General features: G+C 35.1%; 1 protein-coding gene across 10 annotated transcripts in view; it reads left to right on the forward strand.

The window, feature by feature from the left end:
- The window catches only part of ABCA5 (ATP binding cassette subfamily A member 5), a 113,548-nt gene that overhangs the window by 63,124 nt on the left and 33,029 nt on the right, over positions 1 to 17,395 (forward strand). For all 10 annotated transcript variants that reach the window (XM_067715401.1, XM_067715403.1, XM_067715402.1 and 7 more), the window contains 12 exons: positions 105 to 309; positions 2,181 to 2,342; positions 3,247 to 3,335; positions 4,867 to 5,096; positions 6,687 to 6,828; positions 8,163 to 8,351; positions 9,783 to 9,930; positions 11,850 to 12,018; positions 13,153 to 13,211; positions 14,420 to 14,530; positions 15,972 to 16,147; positions 16,667 to 16,786. In XM_067715401.1, the coding sequence (XP_067571502.1) occupies positions 105 to 309; positions 2,181 to 2,342; positions 3,247 to 3,335; positions 4,867 to 5,096; positions 6,687 to 6,828; positions 8,163 to 8,351; positions 9,783 to 9,930; positions 11,850 to 12,018; positions 13,153 to 13,211; positions 14,420 to 14,530; positions 15,972 to 16,147; positions 16,667 to 16,786 (1,800 nt within the window). The remainder of the gene's footprint in view (positions 1 to 104; positions 310 to 2,180; positions 2,343 to 3,246; positions 3,336 to 4,866; positions 5,097 to 6,686; positions 6,829 to 8,162; positions 8,352 to 9,782; positions 9,931 to 11,849; positions 12,019 to 13,152; positions 13,212 to 14,419; positions 14,531 to 15,971; positions 16,148 to 16,666; positions 16,787 to 17,395) is intronic.

Genomic DNA, 17,395 nt, shown 5'->3' on the forward strand with positions numbered 1-17,395 from the left:
TCCTCATGTTTTTTGTTAGTATTAGTTATATTCATAGAAATCTTGATGATCTTTGCTGCCATTGTTATACTTTGTAATCATTTTGTTTGTTTCCTTTGTTATAGGAAATTCTTTTTCCACTATTTTTTTTATTTTGGTTAGTATTAATAAGCATGATGCATCCGAATAAGATCTATGAAGAAGTGCCTGACATGGAACTTAACCCCATGGACAAATCTGTCCTCTCTAACCTAGTTCTTGGATTTACACCAGTGACTAATATTACAAGAGACATCATGCACAAGGTTTCTACTGATCACCTTCCTAACGGTATTGTGAGTTTACATGTGTATTCTGTCTCTTGCAGAAAGCCTCTTCAGTATTTTGCCATTTGCTTTATTGAGTAAATACCATTCTTAACATTTAGATATATGTCCTTTCACCAAAACATAGTTTTATAGAAATACTAACATCATGTAATTCTGCTGCCTTATGATTCTTGTGAAACTTTAATTTGTAGTCTTGGTAATAGGAAGCATATGTTATTATGCTATGTTAAATTATGTTATGCTATGTTAAATTATGTTATGCTATGTTAAATTATGCTATAATTTAAATATTATGTTTTAATATTTTATATTTAATTCATAGACCATTTATAAAATAGCATATTTGTATAGTATAAAAGATTTGAAGGAATATTTCATTTTGATTCTGACTCACGTAACTATTAAGAAACTAGGAATACATAAAGACAGTAATGCTGATGCCAGGATGATTGATTTAATGAAATGCTGAATTGTAGAAAATAAGAAAATAACCTGTTATCTTCCATCATATAGGATTGTTAGTTGTAATTGACTTTAGTGTGTGTCACGCATTATTGGATAATGTGGCACTAAACAGAAGATGTTGATACAACCACGAGGCAAATAGCTTTCTCCCCAGTGGTTTCTTTATGGTGTATTACTGTTTAATATTTTCATCTTACTAGTATAGAATACATTTGTTGGTTTATGATATTAAGCATAAGCAGCATGATAGCCATAAGAATTTAGCATGTCAGCTAAGAAGAACTCATCAGAAATGTTGAGAATGAAATTCATTGGTAATTCTGAGTAGGACAAAAGTATATATGCTAAAGAAATCCAAGTCAGTGTGTATTAACTTAGATGCCAGAATAGTAGAAATGTATGTAGATTTTTTTTTTTTAAGTTCTGTCTTTTTAATGACAGAACTCTGAACGTGAGACTGTACATACATACATGGTAACTTAACTGGTAGGATGTTGAATTAACACCCTCTTTCTTCAGATCAATCCTGGAGTTCCATGTACACCTTCAAGGTCTGGAAAATCATGAGAATTAACATTTAAGTAATACTTTATAATTTACAAAGCATTTTCATGTCTGTAACTACATTCGGTATTAACAACCCCTTGTGATCAGCTAGGTATCGTGGGTGAGGATACTAAAGTTCAGGGAACTAAATTGCTTACCTGTTCTCACACAGCTAATAAGTAGTAAAGTTAAGTACTGATCCTACGTGTTTTTTCCCATTTCATGACATGTTCTGAGCCTCCTGTAGTGAAGACTGCTTGATTGTAAATAAGACTTCAAGAAAATGTTGAAAAATTAAGATTATGGTATGAAAAGAGCTTAATGATGATTACAGTATTTTTTCATGTATCTTCTAGGAAAGGAACAAGCAGTATTGGGTTTAAATGGCAATTTTTATTCAAAGACGAGTGTGTCATAGTTACTAACATACACATTTAGTTTCTGAGGAAGGATTACGGAATTTTCTTCGTAAGAAGGAATATTTGAAAATCAAATATCCACTCATTTATCAAGGAGTCGTTTGTATGGTTTTACTTTGACGTAGATAAGTGGACTACATATATTGCATATAAAGCATATGATCTATTTTATTACGTTAATAACTTATGTGTTACATGACACATACATAATTTATGTCATCAAATGACAGCTAAGAAATAGTGTCTGTAAAATTGCACTATTTTAATATTCATTTTTTAGTTTCTTTTTAGAAGAGCTGTATTCATTTTCTAAGAAGTTAGAGCATCAGACAAGTGCTTATGAAATATTACATTCATCAAATATAATGTTAAACTTGGTGTATTGTATTACAATAAACTATTCAAATTTGTGAGCTAACTAAATTGTTATAATATTTTATAGTCATAATTACCGAAGAATATACAAGTGAAAAAGAATTGCTAGCATCCAGTCTTTCTAAGCCCAGCAACTTTGTAGGTGTGGTTTTCAAAGACTTCATGTCCTATGAACTCCGTTTTTTTCCTGATATGATTCCAGTGTCTTCTGTTTATATGGATTCAAGAGGTAAATGGCCCTAAAAAATCAATGAAAATGAATTAAATTCCCATTTTTGCTGCTCCTATAGTTCATATGCAAAATTTGATGGTGTCCACCATTGGCATTTTAAATAATAGTTATTCAGGTAAGAAGACTGTCAACTGTAGCATAAAAATATATGTGTATTTATCTGTCTACATCTATATACATAATATGAAGTATAATTTATGTAACATCCACCTTAATTTTAATACATTTATATTGTTTACAGTAACAAAACAGAATTTTATCTTGAATTGTATGACATTCTAAGTCTGTTCTTTTCTCCATGTAATTGTTTTCATATGTGGTATGGCGCGTACCTTTAAAATCTCAGGGTCTTCCACCAATAAACCTTATTAGTTTTATGTTGGAAACATGGAAAACAGCCTTCAATGCCTAAACCTCTGAAAAGATAATTATCAACCACAAACATTTCTTGACTAATATTAAAGTCACTGTTAAGTACTGTGTTTGTGACTTGATTCCGCAAAGCCCTTACAGAATTTTTCTTTTTTTCTGTGCTGTTCACCTGAACTTGCCATTGCGTCTGGAAGATCTTTAAAGCTGATAAGTCATTGTAGAATGGCTTGCCTTAAAACAGAAAACTGATTTATTTTAAATAACTGTGTTTACCGTTAATTTCTTTCTTTCCATTTGTATTCATTTACGATTCAGTATCCTAACACATGTAACTCTTCAATTTCAAAACTTTGAAGTAAACAATAAGGAACGTGATAGATTTTGTTTGCCTTTGGAGGGCCATTGCTTATTTTCTTTGGTCCTGTAGAGATTGATTAATTATATTACTTTGGTAACCCCATGTGTGCTGCCTTTAAAGAAAACACTTGTATATTGCAGAATCTTACGTCTCACCTTTTTTTCTCCGTAGCTGGCTGTTCAAAATCATGTGAGGCTGTTCAGTACTGGTCCTCAGGGTTCACAGTTTTACAGGCCTCGATAGATACTGCCATTATACAGGTAAATATGAAAAAGGAAGAAAATAGAGTCAAACTGTGTTTTACCAATCATCCCCGAAGTCTTTACCACAGGATTTCATTTGACTGCTGTCAAATGTACAAAATACATAACTTAATACAACTCCTTTATGGAAAGAGATAAGGGAGAAGTCATACTCTCTGACTTAATTTTTTTGAAACCCACCTTATTTGATGGTTTCTAAGCATGTGATTCAGCATTCTGTATACCAGTATTATCATATCTGTGTTGACTGTAGATAATATTTATGAAAGGTCTACATTTGCAGACCTTTTCCCTTGAATAAGAATGACTTAGTTTAAAGAAGGTATCTTTATCTTAATCACAGTGGTAGATTTTATTTCTTATTTAACAAACATTTATCACTTGTTTGCCAAACATTATTTCTAAAAAGTTATGTACTAAGATCAACCCATTTAATCTTTAACACCCCTATGTTAAAGGGTGCTGTTATTGTCTGCATTTTATATGTGCACCTGAAGCACAGGAAGGTTATAAGTGACTTTCCAAAACTCAGTTAATTAGTGGCAAAGCTAATTCAGACTATCGCTTTTGGGCTCCCAGTTCTATATTTTAATACTGTACTGCCACTAAGATTGTGTATAAATGTTGTTGCATTTACGTTCTAAAGACATGCTTAGGCCTGATCCAGTGTTTCACATTTTAGCAGAAATGAACAGGAGACCTTGAACAGGAGACCTGTCTCTGTTAGTTGTTAGACTGCTATGTAGTAAAATGACTACAAAAATAATGCTTTACTTGACTGCGTTGTTAGAACCATATGAGATGATGTATATAGAATTATCTTATAAACTCTCACAACGTGGTATAAAGGTACTGTAGATACAGTATTCAGTAACACAGAAGATTAAGGTAATGGCAGTGAGATATAGGGCATATCACACTGACGGTGTTAAAAGTACTTATTTGTGTTTTGGCTAAAGACCTTAGCTGTCCACAACCCAGACCATACTAGATGAACAGGTGGAGCAGATCTCATTTTAGCCATTCATTTGAATGTTAAGTAGAAGTGTATCAGATGGCATAACTAGTTTTATTGTTCTGTCTATATGCGTGCTGCATATATAGATTTTAAAACACTAGAAGGACTTACTATCTAAAAGAACATTTTAAAAAGAGTCATTCTTTCATCGTACTAGTGATCATTCCTTAATTCCTCAGTTTTATAAATGCATGTTTTTATTAAGATGCATATAATTGTCAGCTAAAGATGATAATGTGCAGTTTTATTTTCTTTGACAAATTATTTAATAAAAATTTATATACTTCCGAACTTCAGACTTTAAACTTTATGACATGCCTCCAGAATGAGTAAAAGCAGTTTTCTATAGGTATCATGATGCAGGGGTCAATCACTTTATTTCTGGTGTGTAGCTTTTTGAGGATGGTGTTTGTACGAGGTTATTGATTAAATTTGGGGGTATAACTGTCACATTATTTTAGGGGCTACTATCAGAACTAAATTAATTGTATTTACATTTTCTAATTACAGCTGAAGACCAATGTTTCTTTTTGGAAGAAGCTGGAGCCAACTAAGGCTGTCCTTATGGGAGAAACTGCTGTTGTGGAAATAGATACCTTTCCCCGAGGAGTAATTTTAATATACCTAGTTATAGCATTTTCACCTTTCGGATACTTTTTGGCAATTCATATCGTAGCAGAAAAAGAGAAGAAGTTAAAAGAGTTTTTAAAGATAATGGGACTGCATGACACTGCCTTTTGGTATGTTATTAAAACTTTGTTATTCAGTGTGATTAATAATCGTATAAGTATACAAATCTTCAGAATTGTAATTTTGTTGTTCACCTGACTCGATGAGGTGCTGATGCTGTTTTCTCACAGTTATTGCCTTTGTCTTGGAGTTTTTTGAGACCAATCAAAATGCTTCAGCAATTGATTGGCTTGTTTTAACATAAGGGAGGTGAGCTTTGGAAAGCTCATGTGGATATTATATATTTAAATTTTATTTCATATTTTGTTTGAGTTGATGAGGCGTGCTCCATGTATTTCAGTGTATATTTCAGTGTATAGGAAATAGGAGACTTGGGGAAGTTAGAAATGAATTGCCTGTTACAGTCCTCCTCAGGTATCATAGCATATACATGTTATTAAAATGTAATCAAAATGACAGAAGTTTGTGTATGTAGTATATGGGCTTTCTTTCCCCTGGAGAAAGTTATTTTTGTGAACTTTTTAAGATCATAATATGCAAGTAATTTCTAGAGAAACAAATGAAAAAAGTTCACAAATGAGCACATTAGCATTTTTATACAATGATAATTTTATAGAGGCATGCATTTTTATAAATAATTCTAGGTGTATTTTTCGTACTTTTTCCACTATGTAATAACAACATTATTTTGACCTCTTTTTTGGGGGGGAAGTTAATACTGTTGCATGTGAGTTATTATTGTAGACCATTTTATTCCATTTAGCTCAATGCAACAGTTAATTAAAACACTTTATGTAATGGGGTCATTCTGCATGACATAGCATCTTTGCGCAGTTTTTTTCTCCTGTCGTTTTACTAGTGATTGGTTTTTGAGATGCGTTGGTTATTAAAGTATTCTGTGAGGAAACAGTAGCTGGAAGAATGTAGGCAAATCAGTTTCTCAGTGCCTCAGTTTTGCCTCTGTAAAATAATGGTTTTAGTTTTGGTAGCTCAGGTATCTTTTAGCCCTATTTTGGTGATTTTATGATAGCATACATTAAATTATCTGCTAACTTGAAAAATGAAAATAAAATGAAACTAAATACTGTGGTGATTTCACTGAGCTCTGATTTTGAGGAGAAATGTTGAGTCCTGTAGTGAATCCATTGTTGATCTTCCTGATCTCACATTGTGTTCCTGTAGTAATTATGTTGTCGATTAGCAAGGTAACCTCTACTGTCTAAAGTACCAAAAGCCATCAGTTTGTTGCATGTACCATAAAGAAAATTGTCAGTCATTAAACTCTTTCGTATTTTAAGAAAATTAGAAGTATTGTGCATTGTTGAACTTTTGAGGGTTTTAGATTTAAATTAATCATGAATTGCTATAAATCTGGTGGTGGAAAGATAGTCACCATTTTATCTCTGTGTCAGATGATACTTTTACTGACAACTTAACCAATGCTGCTGTATTTTTAATTACATAGGAGAGCTTTAATTTTCAATAGATGAGCATACAAAGAAATGAAGAGATTGGCTTAATTTTAAGAATAAAATGGCTAAAATAAAGCTGAAGTTTTATTTAAAATGTTTCTGTTTTTTTTTTTTTAATTGTTAAAGCCTATATCTTTAGCCATAAATGTATCTGTGTTCCCATTGCAGGCTCTCCTGGGTCCTTCTGTATACAAGTTTGATTTTTCTCATGTCCCTTCTCATGGCAGTCATTGCAACAGCTTCTTCTTTATTTCCTCAAAGTAGCTGCTTTGTGATATTTCTTCTTTTTTTCCTGTATGGCTTATCATCTGTAAGTACTTTCATTTGAAATGGGAATAAAGAACTGTCAAAATATTTGATTAATAAAGTCTTACTGTTTGGTTTACTTACAGTCGATTTCCCATGAAAGACAAGATTGTTACTAGGCTACTGATACATGAGTTGTATCATTGTGCCTCCATATTTTTAGAAAAGTTACAGAATATTCTCAAGTTTCAATTTAACTTGTTTTCATATGATGTATTCCACATACAGTTCCTCTGTGTCTGTCTTTCACTATCTTCATTTAATTGTGCTTATTATACACCATTAAGATTGTCTGGTACTAGACATTTTATTCCTTTGTTTTTATGAGATCCTGACTGTTTCAAGTTAATTTATGTTACAGGATGATGTCGTGTAAAGATATATCTTTGTAAATGTAGCTCTTTGACAGTGTTGATTTCCATTGGGTAGTTTGGTTAAATGTGGGATGTTCATGACAAGCTTTTGTTTTAAGTGGTCCCAGTTTCCATCCTGATTGGCTTATGTGCCCATGCTGTATCCGTTGTTAAATATTTTGACTATCACCCCTGCTCTTTTTTTTTTAACATTTATTTATTTATTTATTTTTGGCTGCGTTGGGTCTTTGTTGCTGCACACGGGCTTTCTCTAGTTGTGGTGAGCGGGGGCTACTCTTCGTTGCGGTGCGTGGGCTTCTCATTGCGGTGGCTTCTCTTGTTGCGGAGCACGGGCCCTAGGTGCGCGGGCCTCAGTAGCTGTGGTGTGTGGGCTCTGGAGCGTAGGCTCAGTAGTTGTGGCACATGGGCTTAGCTGCTCCGCGGCATGTGGGATCTTCCCGGACCAGGGCTCGACCCCGTGTCCCTTGCATTGGCAGGGGGACTCCTAACCATTGCGCCACCAGGGAAGTCCCATTCCTGCTGTTTAACATGATAATTTACAAATAACTGATATGCTCCTCTATATAATTGTCTGGTTTTTAACTGGCTCTGTTTCTTGTCAACACGTGAAGTTGAAAAGATGGGCTCTGTGTAAAAGCTTGTTGACATACTGTTGTGTTCATATTTGTCCGTATCTAACTGCAGAAACACACGGTGGTTTATGGTTTCTACAGTGCTGAGATGATCATGTTTGCCTATTACATAGATATACTGCAGTTTTTAATATTTGTCGGTTTAAATTTTTAATGTAGAGCACTATTTGTATGAAAATTAAATATCTCACCATGGCCTTTAGAAATTAATTGTATTTTAATGAATGTATTTTCTAATGAAAATAACTTGTTCTTTCACAAGGAAAATTTAATTTTGTTTTCATACCAGTGTATATGAACAATGCTTTAACCTTAATATTTATATCTTGCAGGTATTTTTTGCTTTAATGCTGACGCCTCTTTTTAAAAAATCAAAACATGTGGGAATAGTTGAATTTTTAGTCACTGTGGCTCTTGGATTTGTTGGCCTTTTGATAGTCCTCGTGGAAAGTTTTCCCAAATCTTTAGTGTGGCTTCTAAGTCCCTTCTGTCAGTGTACTTTTTTGATTGGTATTGCACAGGTAGGTAATATACATATCTTGCTTTCACTAAATATTTTCTTTTCTCTCCACTTCCATGCAGCGTATTATACTACCATGCATACTGCCCTTAGTTTGCAAAAAAATTATTTAAAATTTTCAACATGAAAAAGCAATGATATTTGAATATTGGAGTACATTTTATATTGGTTTCATTTATATTTTCTCCATTTTTAAAGTTTTTTATTTATATGACCTGTTTATGAATAAGTTCTCCACTTCTCACTTTAGTGTGTCTCAATAATCTGTTTCACTGCAGTAGCTCAGTTTGTTAGAAGTCACGGGTTTATGAGTCAGGCAATCTAGATGGCTCTGCGGCCTGGATTTATTGCTCCCTGTTGTAAATTTATCTCAGTGTGCACCTGGGAGAGAACTGTGTGTGAAGCAGAACAAATTTTTCCTGACTGTAGTAGTGAAAGTAGTACCTTGTGGATTTTATAGGTCCAACGTTCATGAGATTATCTCTACCTAAATAGTATTTAGATTTATAAATTTGATTTTTATTTGTCTTTACAGGGTACTCAGGTTCTAAGGGGAAAATTCTTATAAGAAACTGCTTTATGTATTAGAACACAAATTTGGTTAATGTGTAAAGAAAAAATGTAATTACTTAATACAAGAGATTATTCATGTTGGCTGGATAGACTTCTTATTTGTGAGACTTTGCTTGTTTATGAATATTGAGTTAAACGAATTTTAATTATTTGAGACCTAAGAGCTGTTATTACATGTTTTGAGAGTCCACTGAGTCCCCTTAGGAAGGGAGAATTATAGATTCATAGGTTTTTGTTGAGTGGGAGGGACTTTGAATGTCATTTAATTCACCTTCATTTCACAGATGAGGAGACTGAAGTCCAGAACAGCATAATTAAAGTTTATTTACTTAATGGCAGGGCTGAGACCTAAACGAGGCCTCAGTCTCTATTGCTTTCCTTCTGCTCTATCACCTGTATCTACTATGAATAATTTAATAGCTGTGTTAATTAATTATAGTACCTTCTCCCTTTTCAGTGTTGAAAGGTGCTGACCATAAGTTTATCCTCTAATACTTAATTTGTCTGACTTCTCTGTGGACCATAACCCTTTTGTTTGCATTAGTTTTTATTTCATTTGATAATCATAGCATTAGAATTATTGCACATGCCCCAAGGATAGATGTATACTGGTTTTAGAAGCACAGCATTGAAAACATGGTTGAAAGGGGTTGCTGTAGTAAGCTCACGGTTTGGTCAAGTTTATTGTTTTCTTTATAAACTCATGTTACCAGTTTGGTGGAGACTGTTTAATCTGTTCAGAGGCCCAGTTTACTGACTCTGGATATTATGAGAAGCTCTAAATAGTGTTAGCTATTTTATAAAATGATAAAATATGTTATCATTTTTATATAATAAAGTTGGTGTTTCTGTTTTTCAGGTCATGCATTTAGAAGATTTTAATGAAGGTGCTCTATTTTCTAATTTGACTGAAGGGCCGTATCCTCTGATTATTACTATTATCATGCTGGCCTTTAACAGCATATTCTATGTCCTTCTGGCTGTCTATCTTGATCAAGTCATTCCAGGTATGCAGGTAGTTATTGGATTTTACGGTAAAGATATTTAGGTTTCTTTGCCCACATAAGGTTAACTTAATTAAAAAATTTTTCTTCTAAGTCGTATGCACTGTTACAGCTTTTAATTTAATTTTAAATAAGTATATTTCGTACCTTATTCATTAACTGCTAGTGAATGTATAAGGAGATTGTGGGTAAAAAGAGATCAGTTTGTTCTGAAAACCTTCAGTCCCTAATTGAACTCCTTAACTCAGTCCTTCCCCACGTCCATCGTTTTGGCTACAGTGTTTTGTTATTTCACCCGATAAGCTCCGACACCACGAGCAACCTGGTGACCCCTCCCATTCCCCACATCCCTCATCCCGCACCGATAGCAGACTTGTGCGGATTCAAAACATTACCAAATAACCAACACCCCCTTTCCTTTTCCCCCTGAGTTCCTCATTCATTTTGTCTGTGTGCCAGACCTGCAGTCCTATATGGAAAGACAGGTGTGGCTTTTAAAACTTGAGTTACTTTGAATCAAATAAGCTAACAGTTCCTTCTTGGTAGCGCAGGCCACAGGCCAGGTGCTCGGTAGCCGCGCTTGGCTGTTAGTCACCACACTGCAGAGCTCAGATGAGGACGTTTCTGTAGTTGCAGGAAGGCATGGTGGGCTCTGCTAGTCTAGACCGCCGTGGCAGCTCCCATCTAACTGCCTACCTCACGTCTGTCTAAGAACCTCACCGTTCCCTCCAATCAAGCTAACCTCCTGCTCAGACACCTTGCAGGGTGGGCACAGCCTGGAGAAGCAAGTAGAAACTTGTTATATGTTAATTTCCTCCACGCTGCTTCTATGTATTTAGTCACTTCTTAGTCCCTGTGCCCCTCTGTTGTATTTTACATCCATCCACACGGTCCTATTTATCTATTTAAACACATCTGCAGTGTATCCGTTACATTATTTTTAGCTACCCATAACAGAGAACCTCTTTAGTTGTCTTAAACAAGAAGGAAATCAAGCGTTTTATTTAAAGTCCAAAGATAGGATGGACCCCAGGTCAGTTGGACTTGCTCAGCTGTGTCATCAGGGACCCACTTTCTCCGAGTTCTTGCCTCTTGGTCTCAGTCTGGCAGGTTTGCTCTCCTCCTGGCTGTATGGGGTTGTGCTTCTTTGTTCCCGTCCAGAGGGAGAGGGAGAGGTTGCCTTTCCCCCAGTAAACCCTTCGCTTCTGTCTGGTTGGCACCTGCTTATGGCTGCAGTGGTAGCAACCACCAGAGCCTGCCAGGGGCTCATTAGGTCCACTGGCATCTCTCTGTAGTTGGGATCAGAGCCCTTTGAAACATGCGCTCATCTAGAGGAGGGGTGGACGTTAGAAAGGACGGGAAGGGTCGCTTCCTTGGGGAGAAACGGAGAAAATACGTACATGCTGTGTGGGCAGTCAGAGCTAAGTCTCCTGTGTCGGTCCTGGTGGCTGTGTTTTTCTCCTAGTTCTAAAAAGTCTTCTTTATGAACAATATCAACTTTTCTGAATACTGTCTGTTTTCAAACACTAAGCTGATACTCATTCAAGCCTTCAGGCTATCCAGATGTAAACTTTTCCTCTTCTGAACTCTTATTAGCACTGTGCGTGGCACGCCTCATGCTGTACGTTGTGTTTTAGCCGTTTAGTATGTACATGTAGCCATAACGATGTAAGTTTCTGTAGGGCAGAAAATGTACTTTGCTTACATTTACGTTCCCTAGACTCTCAGCAACTCTGAAACTATTTCTGGACAAGAGTTATTTGTTAGTAAAACTTTTATTTTTCACACACTATCTATTTAGTATTTTATGTCTAAACTTTAGATCTAGGTTGTCTTAGGTTTCACAGACTGCCTTTATGATTTAATAACTAGTCTTCAGAAATAATTTGTTAGGATAACTCAGGTTTGTTTTTTTTTTCCAGGAGAATTTGGTTTACGGAGATCATCGTTTTATTTTTTGAAGCCATCATATTGGTCAAAGAGCAGAAGAAATTATAAGGAGTTATCGGAGGGCAATGTTAGTGGGAGTATTAGTTTTAGTGAAACTGTTGAGCCTGTTTCTTCAGAATTTATAGGAAAAGAAGCCATAAGGTATGATTTAATCTTTGGCAGTTTAGGTCTAAGAACTGCTCATGGAACATGCCACATTTAAATCCTATCTTTTACATAATGCATGTAAGTATGGTATCTTTGAAGATTTGGTGCACATTCCATGCTTTTTTAAAAACCAGTATTAAGGGCTAATTCTCTTTCAAGTTTTTATTTTCTTTGCGGCCATTTAGAATAAGGTTGCTGCTAGGTTTGAAATTTTATGTTTGAATAGAAATTTTTAAAAGTAATAAAACCTAGTATTTATAAAATTAAGCTATTTTAAAGTTTCCTCATTATGTAGATTAAAACAGAATAAACATTAACTTTCTATTTTTATTCAGGCTACATTGTCTGAGATATACACCACACTAAATCGTGCTCTGTTAATTTCATAGACCCTTAGAAATTGTGACATAATTAACTTGTCACATCAACTTAATTTCTGAGAATGAAGGAAATTCATTACTGTTCCTTCTAGTTCAGTCAAAACCAAATTAAAAAAATAATGAGACCGAGAAAAGAAATAAAAGTGCAAGAAAAATTGGAGTATAATTTGTGTTTTTTAAATTTAAGAAAAATGTCTAAAAGCAAGGGAGAGTTAGATATTTAAGATGCAGTCAGTGGGCTGGCGGTCTGCCTTCTTAAGAGTAAAATTTAAACTGGTGAACAAGACCGTTCATTCCTTCAAAAATTATGTAAAACATTCAAAGTGGAAGGAGAGAATCACTTCACATTTATAGACAAGTGCTGATGTGAAATAGCGCTCGGTTTTTAATCTCCCTTAACTGATAAACAAGTATTGATTAATTACAAACAGAAAAGAATCCAATGTGAAATAAGAAATCTATAAATTGCTTGAGTCAAATGTTTCAGTTTCTTTTTAGAAGTTGGCTTATCATGAAAACTGAATGAATAACACTTAAAATGGAGAGGAATACTATACTTTTCTCTTGTAGGTTCTTTAAAATACTTTTATTATTATTGTCAGATTTCCTTGGTTTATTGTTTTAGTAGGAAGATACTTTATTATTATTCCCGTTAAATATGACAGCTTTGATTAAAAATATTATACATGGAAACACGTACTTATAGATTGCTTTAAATCCTTATAAAGTAGAAAATGGTGTTTTTCAGAATCAGTGGTATTCAGAAGACATACAGAAAGAAAGGTGAAAATGTGGAGGCTTTGAGAAGTAAGTAGCTTTCCTAGTGTTCAGTCCATAGCATTAAAGTACAAGTGGAAAAACAACGTACGTAGCTTGTGGGAAATTTAAATTCTTTACCACAATTTTCTCTCTTTCCTTTAGGGATACTTCCATTTATTTATGTGACTAACGGTCATAATAAAACTTAGCATCAAAGTAGTAAAAGAAAAAAGTAATATCTATCGAGATGAAAAATAGTCAACTCCTTGAACAAATCTGTGTCCTTTTTCATTTTATTATTAGCATGTGTATACATGTTAGTTCCTTTTTTTTTTTTTCCTTTTGTCCTAACACAGAGTTTCTCAGCCTTGGCACTATTGACGTTTTGGGTCTGATGGTTCTTTGTCACGGGGAGCTGTCCTGACAGTTGTGGCGTGTTTAGCAATGTGTTCGTCAGGGTTCTTCAGAATCGTTAGAATCTATATACACACATATACACAGAGAGTGAGAGCACTGTGGGGAGGGGCGGGAGGGAAGGGGGGAAGATGATTTTTGAGGAATTGGTCCACACGACTGGGGCTTGACAAGTCTGAAATCTGTAGGGCGGGGCTGGCAGGCTGGGCACTCAGGCAGGAGTTGAAGCTGCGTCTGGCCTGCAGGTCTTGGGATGCTGTCAGCGTGAGATCACCTTCATCAGATCAGGGGTTACAGTTATTTGAAGCTGGGTTTTCAGCCCCCTTTCTGCTGTCTCCTTTCAGACACTGACACATCCATCTGGTGATATTCATTCTACTTTACTCCTGTTTAAATTGAACTTTTAAAGCATTTACTTAGCCTTTTCCAAGCTATTGGTTAATTTCTGGTTTTTTGCCAGTAGATTTAACATGCCTCTAAGTACCCTTGGGAACAAATTTTTGTTTGTCCTTTTGTTTTAATTCCCTTGGAAGTTCCCCAAAGCGGGTACACAGAAATCCCCCCCCGCCATGTTTTGTGCCCCCTCTAAATCGGTTAGTGTAATAAAAAAAGAAAAAGCTTATTTTGTATCATTTTTCTTATTGTTCATACCATTGACTATAACAAAGAATTATTATTGTGTTATAATATTAAATATTATGTTATTAAATATGCCGGTAACTTTAAATCTGTCTTTAAATTTATTGACTTCTTTCAAGGTTGCTCAAGTATTGTGTATTGTCTTACATGGCTCAACAGAAATAAGAATCACATTTGAGACTTCTCCTTTTTCCCTGAACTAGATTTATCCTTTGACATATATGAGGGTCAGATTACTGCGTTACTTGGCCACAGTGGAACAGGAAAGAGTACATTGATGAATATTCTTTGTGGACTGTGCCCACCTTCGGATGGTGAGTTTTTTGACTTAAAGAGAAAAATCCCTTACTTTGTTTTATTAGGGTTATTAGCTAAGGTACCATGGTAATTATTTATCCTTGTGATATGTACCGATTGATTTTTGTCACTGATTTGGGATCAACTTCTGTGTCTGTAAAGATATTTTTCTTTTTTTTTTGATTACACACATCTGTTTTCTCTTCAATGGAAAATAAAAGTGACTCAGTCATATTTAATAAGGAGGATCTACTTTTGTGCCTGTTTTAGCAGATATTTTACTTGTGTTTTTGTTTACTGTTCATTTTCAAGGAAGGATAAATCAGTAATTAATTGGAAATTAAATGAGGCCCATAGACATTTTGGTTGAGAAAATAAAGACTTCTAAGTATCCAACAGTAGTTCAAAAGGAAAGAATGACGAGTGTCAGTACAATCTCCTAAAATAGATTTGTAAGAGCAATGCCTCAAACGTATAATTGTTACATGTGACTGCCCTGTAGGTGAGAATTCAGTACAGCAGCTCCATTTTTCCACAGTAACCAAATAGAGTGGCAGAACAATAAATATTTTAATTTAAGAAAGGGCCAAACTTCCGTGTACTGATTCTGCATCTTTTTTTTTTTTTTTTTTTTTTGCGGTACGCGGGCCTCTCACTGCTATGGCCTTTCCTGTCGCGGAGCACAGGCTCCGGACGCGCAGGCTCAGCGGCCATGGCTCACGGGCCCAGCCGCTCTGCGGCTTGTGGGATCTTCCCGGACCGGGGCACGAACCCGTGTCTCCTGCATCGGCAGGCAGACTCTCAACCACTGCGCCACCAGGGAAGCCCTGATTCTGCATCTTTTTAGATGTAGTTTCACTTCTAAAATTAGTTTGATTTTGTTGCTTATCTCTGTGTCACTCTTTGAGGGTAATTATAATACCTTTCATCATGTAAGGATTTATTATTTCTGTTACAATTCTCCATACATTAGCATGCTGGTTTAATAGTTCTTCCGTAAAGGGGGCTATATTAGTGTTCAGTTAATAGAAGAAAAAAGCTTGGATTTAGATTGAGTGATTTTCTCAAGGCCACACAGCTGGTTAGGGGTAAATTTTAAGTTCTTTGTTCTCTTTACTGTTGCCTGGAAATGAGGGAAAATTGTTCCTGGAATATTAGTTAATGCACCGATAGATAATTTTGTTTAGTATGAAACTTATGGTTCTTTGCTCTTTCCACTCTGTAATATGCCCTGAAAATGAAGGAAAATGAGATTGGAATATACGTGGCAGCAAATCACCAGTATGATGGTGATTTCCACCAGTATGGAAATGAGGGTGCGTTGTGTCCTCCAAATTTATATTGACTCTTATTTTATGTCTGTTACATACAAATAACTAAATTATTAGTATATACTAAAACATATATACTTTTTGATTCTTAATATATTTAATGTAAATACATATATTTTGCTTTTAGGATTTGCATCTGTATATGGACACAGAGTCTCAGAAATAGATGAAATGTTTGAAGCAAGAAAAATGATTGGCATTTGTCCACAGTTAGATATACACTTTGATGTCTTGACTGTAGAAGAAAATTTATCCATTTTGGCTTCAATCAAAGGAGTACCAGCCAATAATATAATACAAGAAGTATGTTATTTATATAGAAATCTTTACTTTTATTTGCTGTAAATTAGTAACCTTGTGCAATAACTTCTGTAATAAAAATATGCTTGAAAATCTAAATATAAAACCTGTTCTGAGCCAGTAAACAGAAAGTCATTATAAAGAATTAGAACTTGGAGCAAAAGTTTTAGCACATAGAAAATAGTCCTTGTTTCATCTGGAGGATTCTAGTCACTCAATATAGATGTTTCTTTTCTTTTCTTTTCGCCTCCACCCCCTTCGCCTGCCACACAGACACACACGGAGTCTTTGCACTGATCCCCTCCCACCACGCAGGGGTCACAAAAGTACAGCAGACCTTCCCATCAGGAATCCTTTTAGCTATTATTTCAAAATTATGCATGGATATATGTCAAAATTTAGTTCTGGACTAAAAGAACATTTTAAAAGTTGACATTAAAATTAGAACACTTAAAAACTCATATTGATAATTATGTAAATGATGTGATTTTAAAAACGTCTATTGACACTTTACTTTCATAGGTGCAGAAGGTTTTACTGGATTTAGACATGCAGGCTATCAAAGATAATCAGGCCAGAAAGTTAAGTGGTGGCCAGAAAAGAAAACTGTCTGTAGGAATCGCTGTTCTTGGGGATCCAAAGGTAAGCAGATATAGTGTCATTGATGAGATCATTTTAAATTATGTTGAATTAAAAAGTGGTTGTAGAAAGATACACATACACACATTGTATAAATTTTAAACATACATAAAATACTATATGTTATTATGGATGTAATTATAGTAATAAGATTTTAAAACAGAAGTCAGAAAGATATGCAGCATCTTTAATTTAGTGGCCATCTCTCGGAAGGGGAATGGATAGGACTGACTTTCTTTATACCTGCAGAGTTTTATTTCTCTGAGAGAAGATCTGAAGTAAAATAACATTTGTTAAAGTTCAGTGGTGGCTATAAAAGTATTGTTATGTTTATTATTCTCTTCAGTTTTTTATACATTTGTAATGGTTATAATAAAAATTTAAAAGTAAGAACAAAATCAAACGAACAGTTCCGTTTTTCACTGTTCTGTTGATTTGATTTTTTTGTCTGCTTTGTGCTCTTCTCTGTCTGGCAGAAGCAGAGAACCAGCTGGTCACTGCTTTGCACAGTGTTAGAAAGCTGCCAGGTGCACACCTGTGGCCGGGAGCCCCCTGGGTGCCCACCATCCTGCCACATGCCCTGCTGCTGTAGCTTGGGGAGGACTGTGGTTC

This window comes from Pseudorca crassidens, chromosome 19 (genome assembly GCF_039906515.1).
Source record: "Pseudorca crassidens isolate mPseCra1 chromosome 19, mPseCra1.hap1, whole genome shotgun sequence".
Classification (NCBI taxonomy): Eukaryota; Metazoa; Chordata; class Mammalia; order Artiodactyla; family Delphinidae; genus Pseudorca; species Pseudorca crassidens.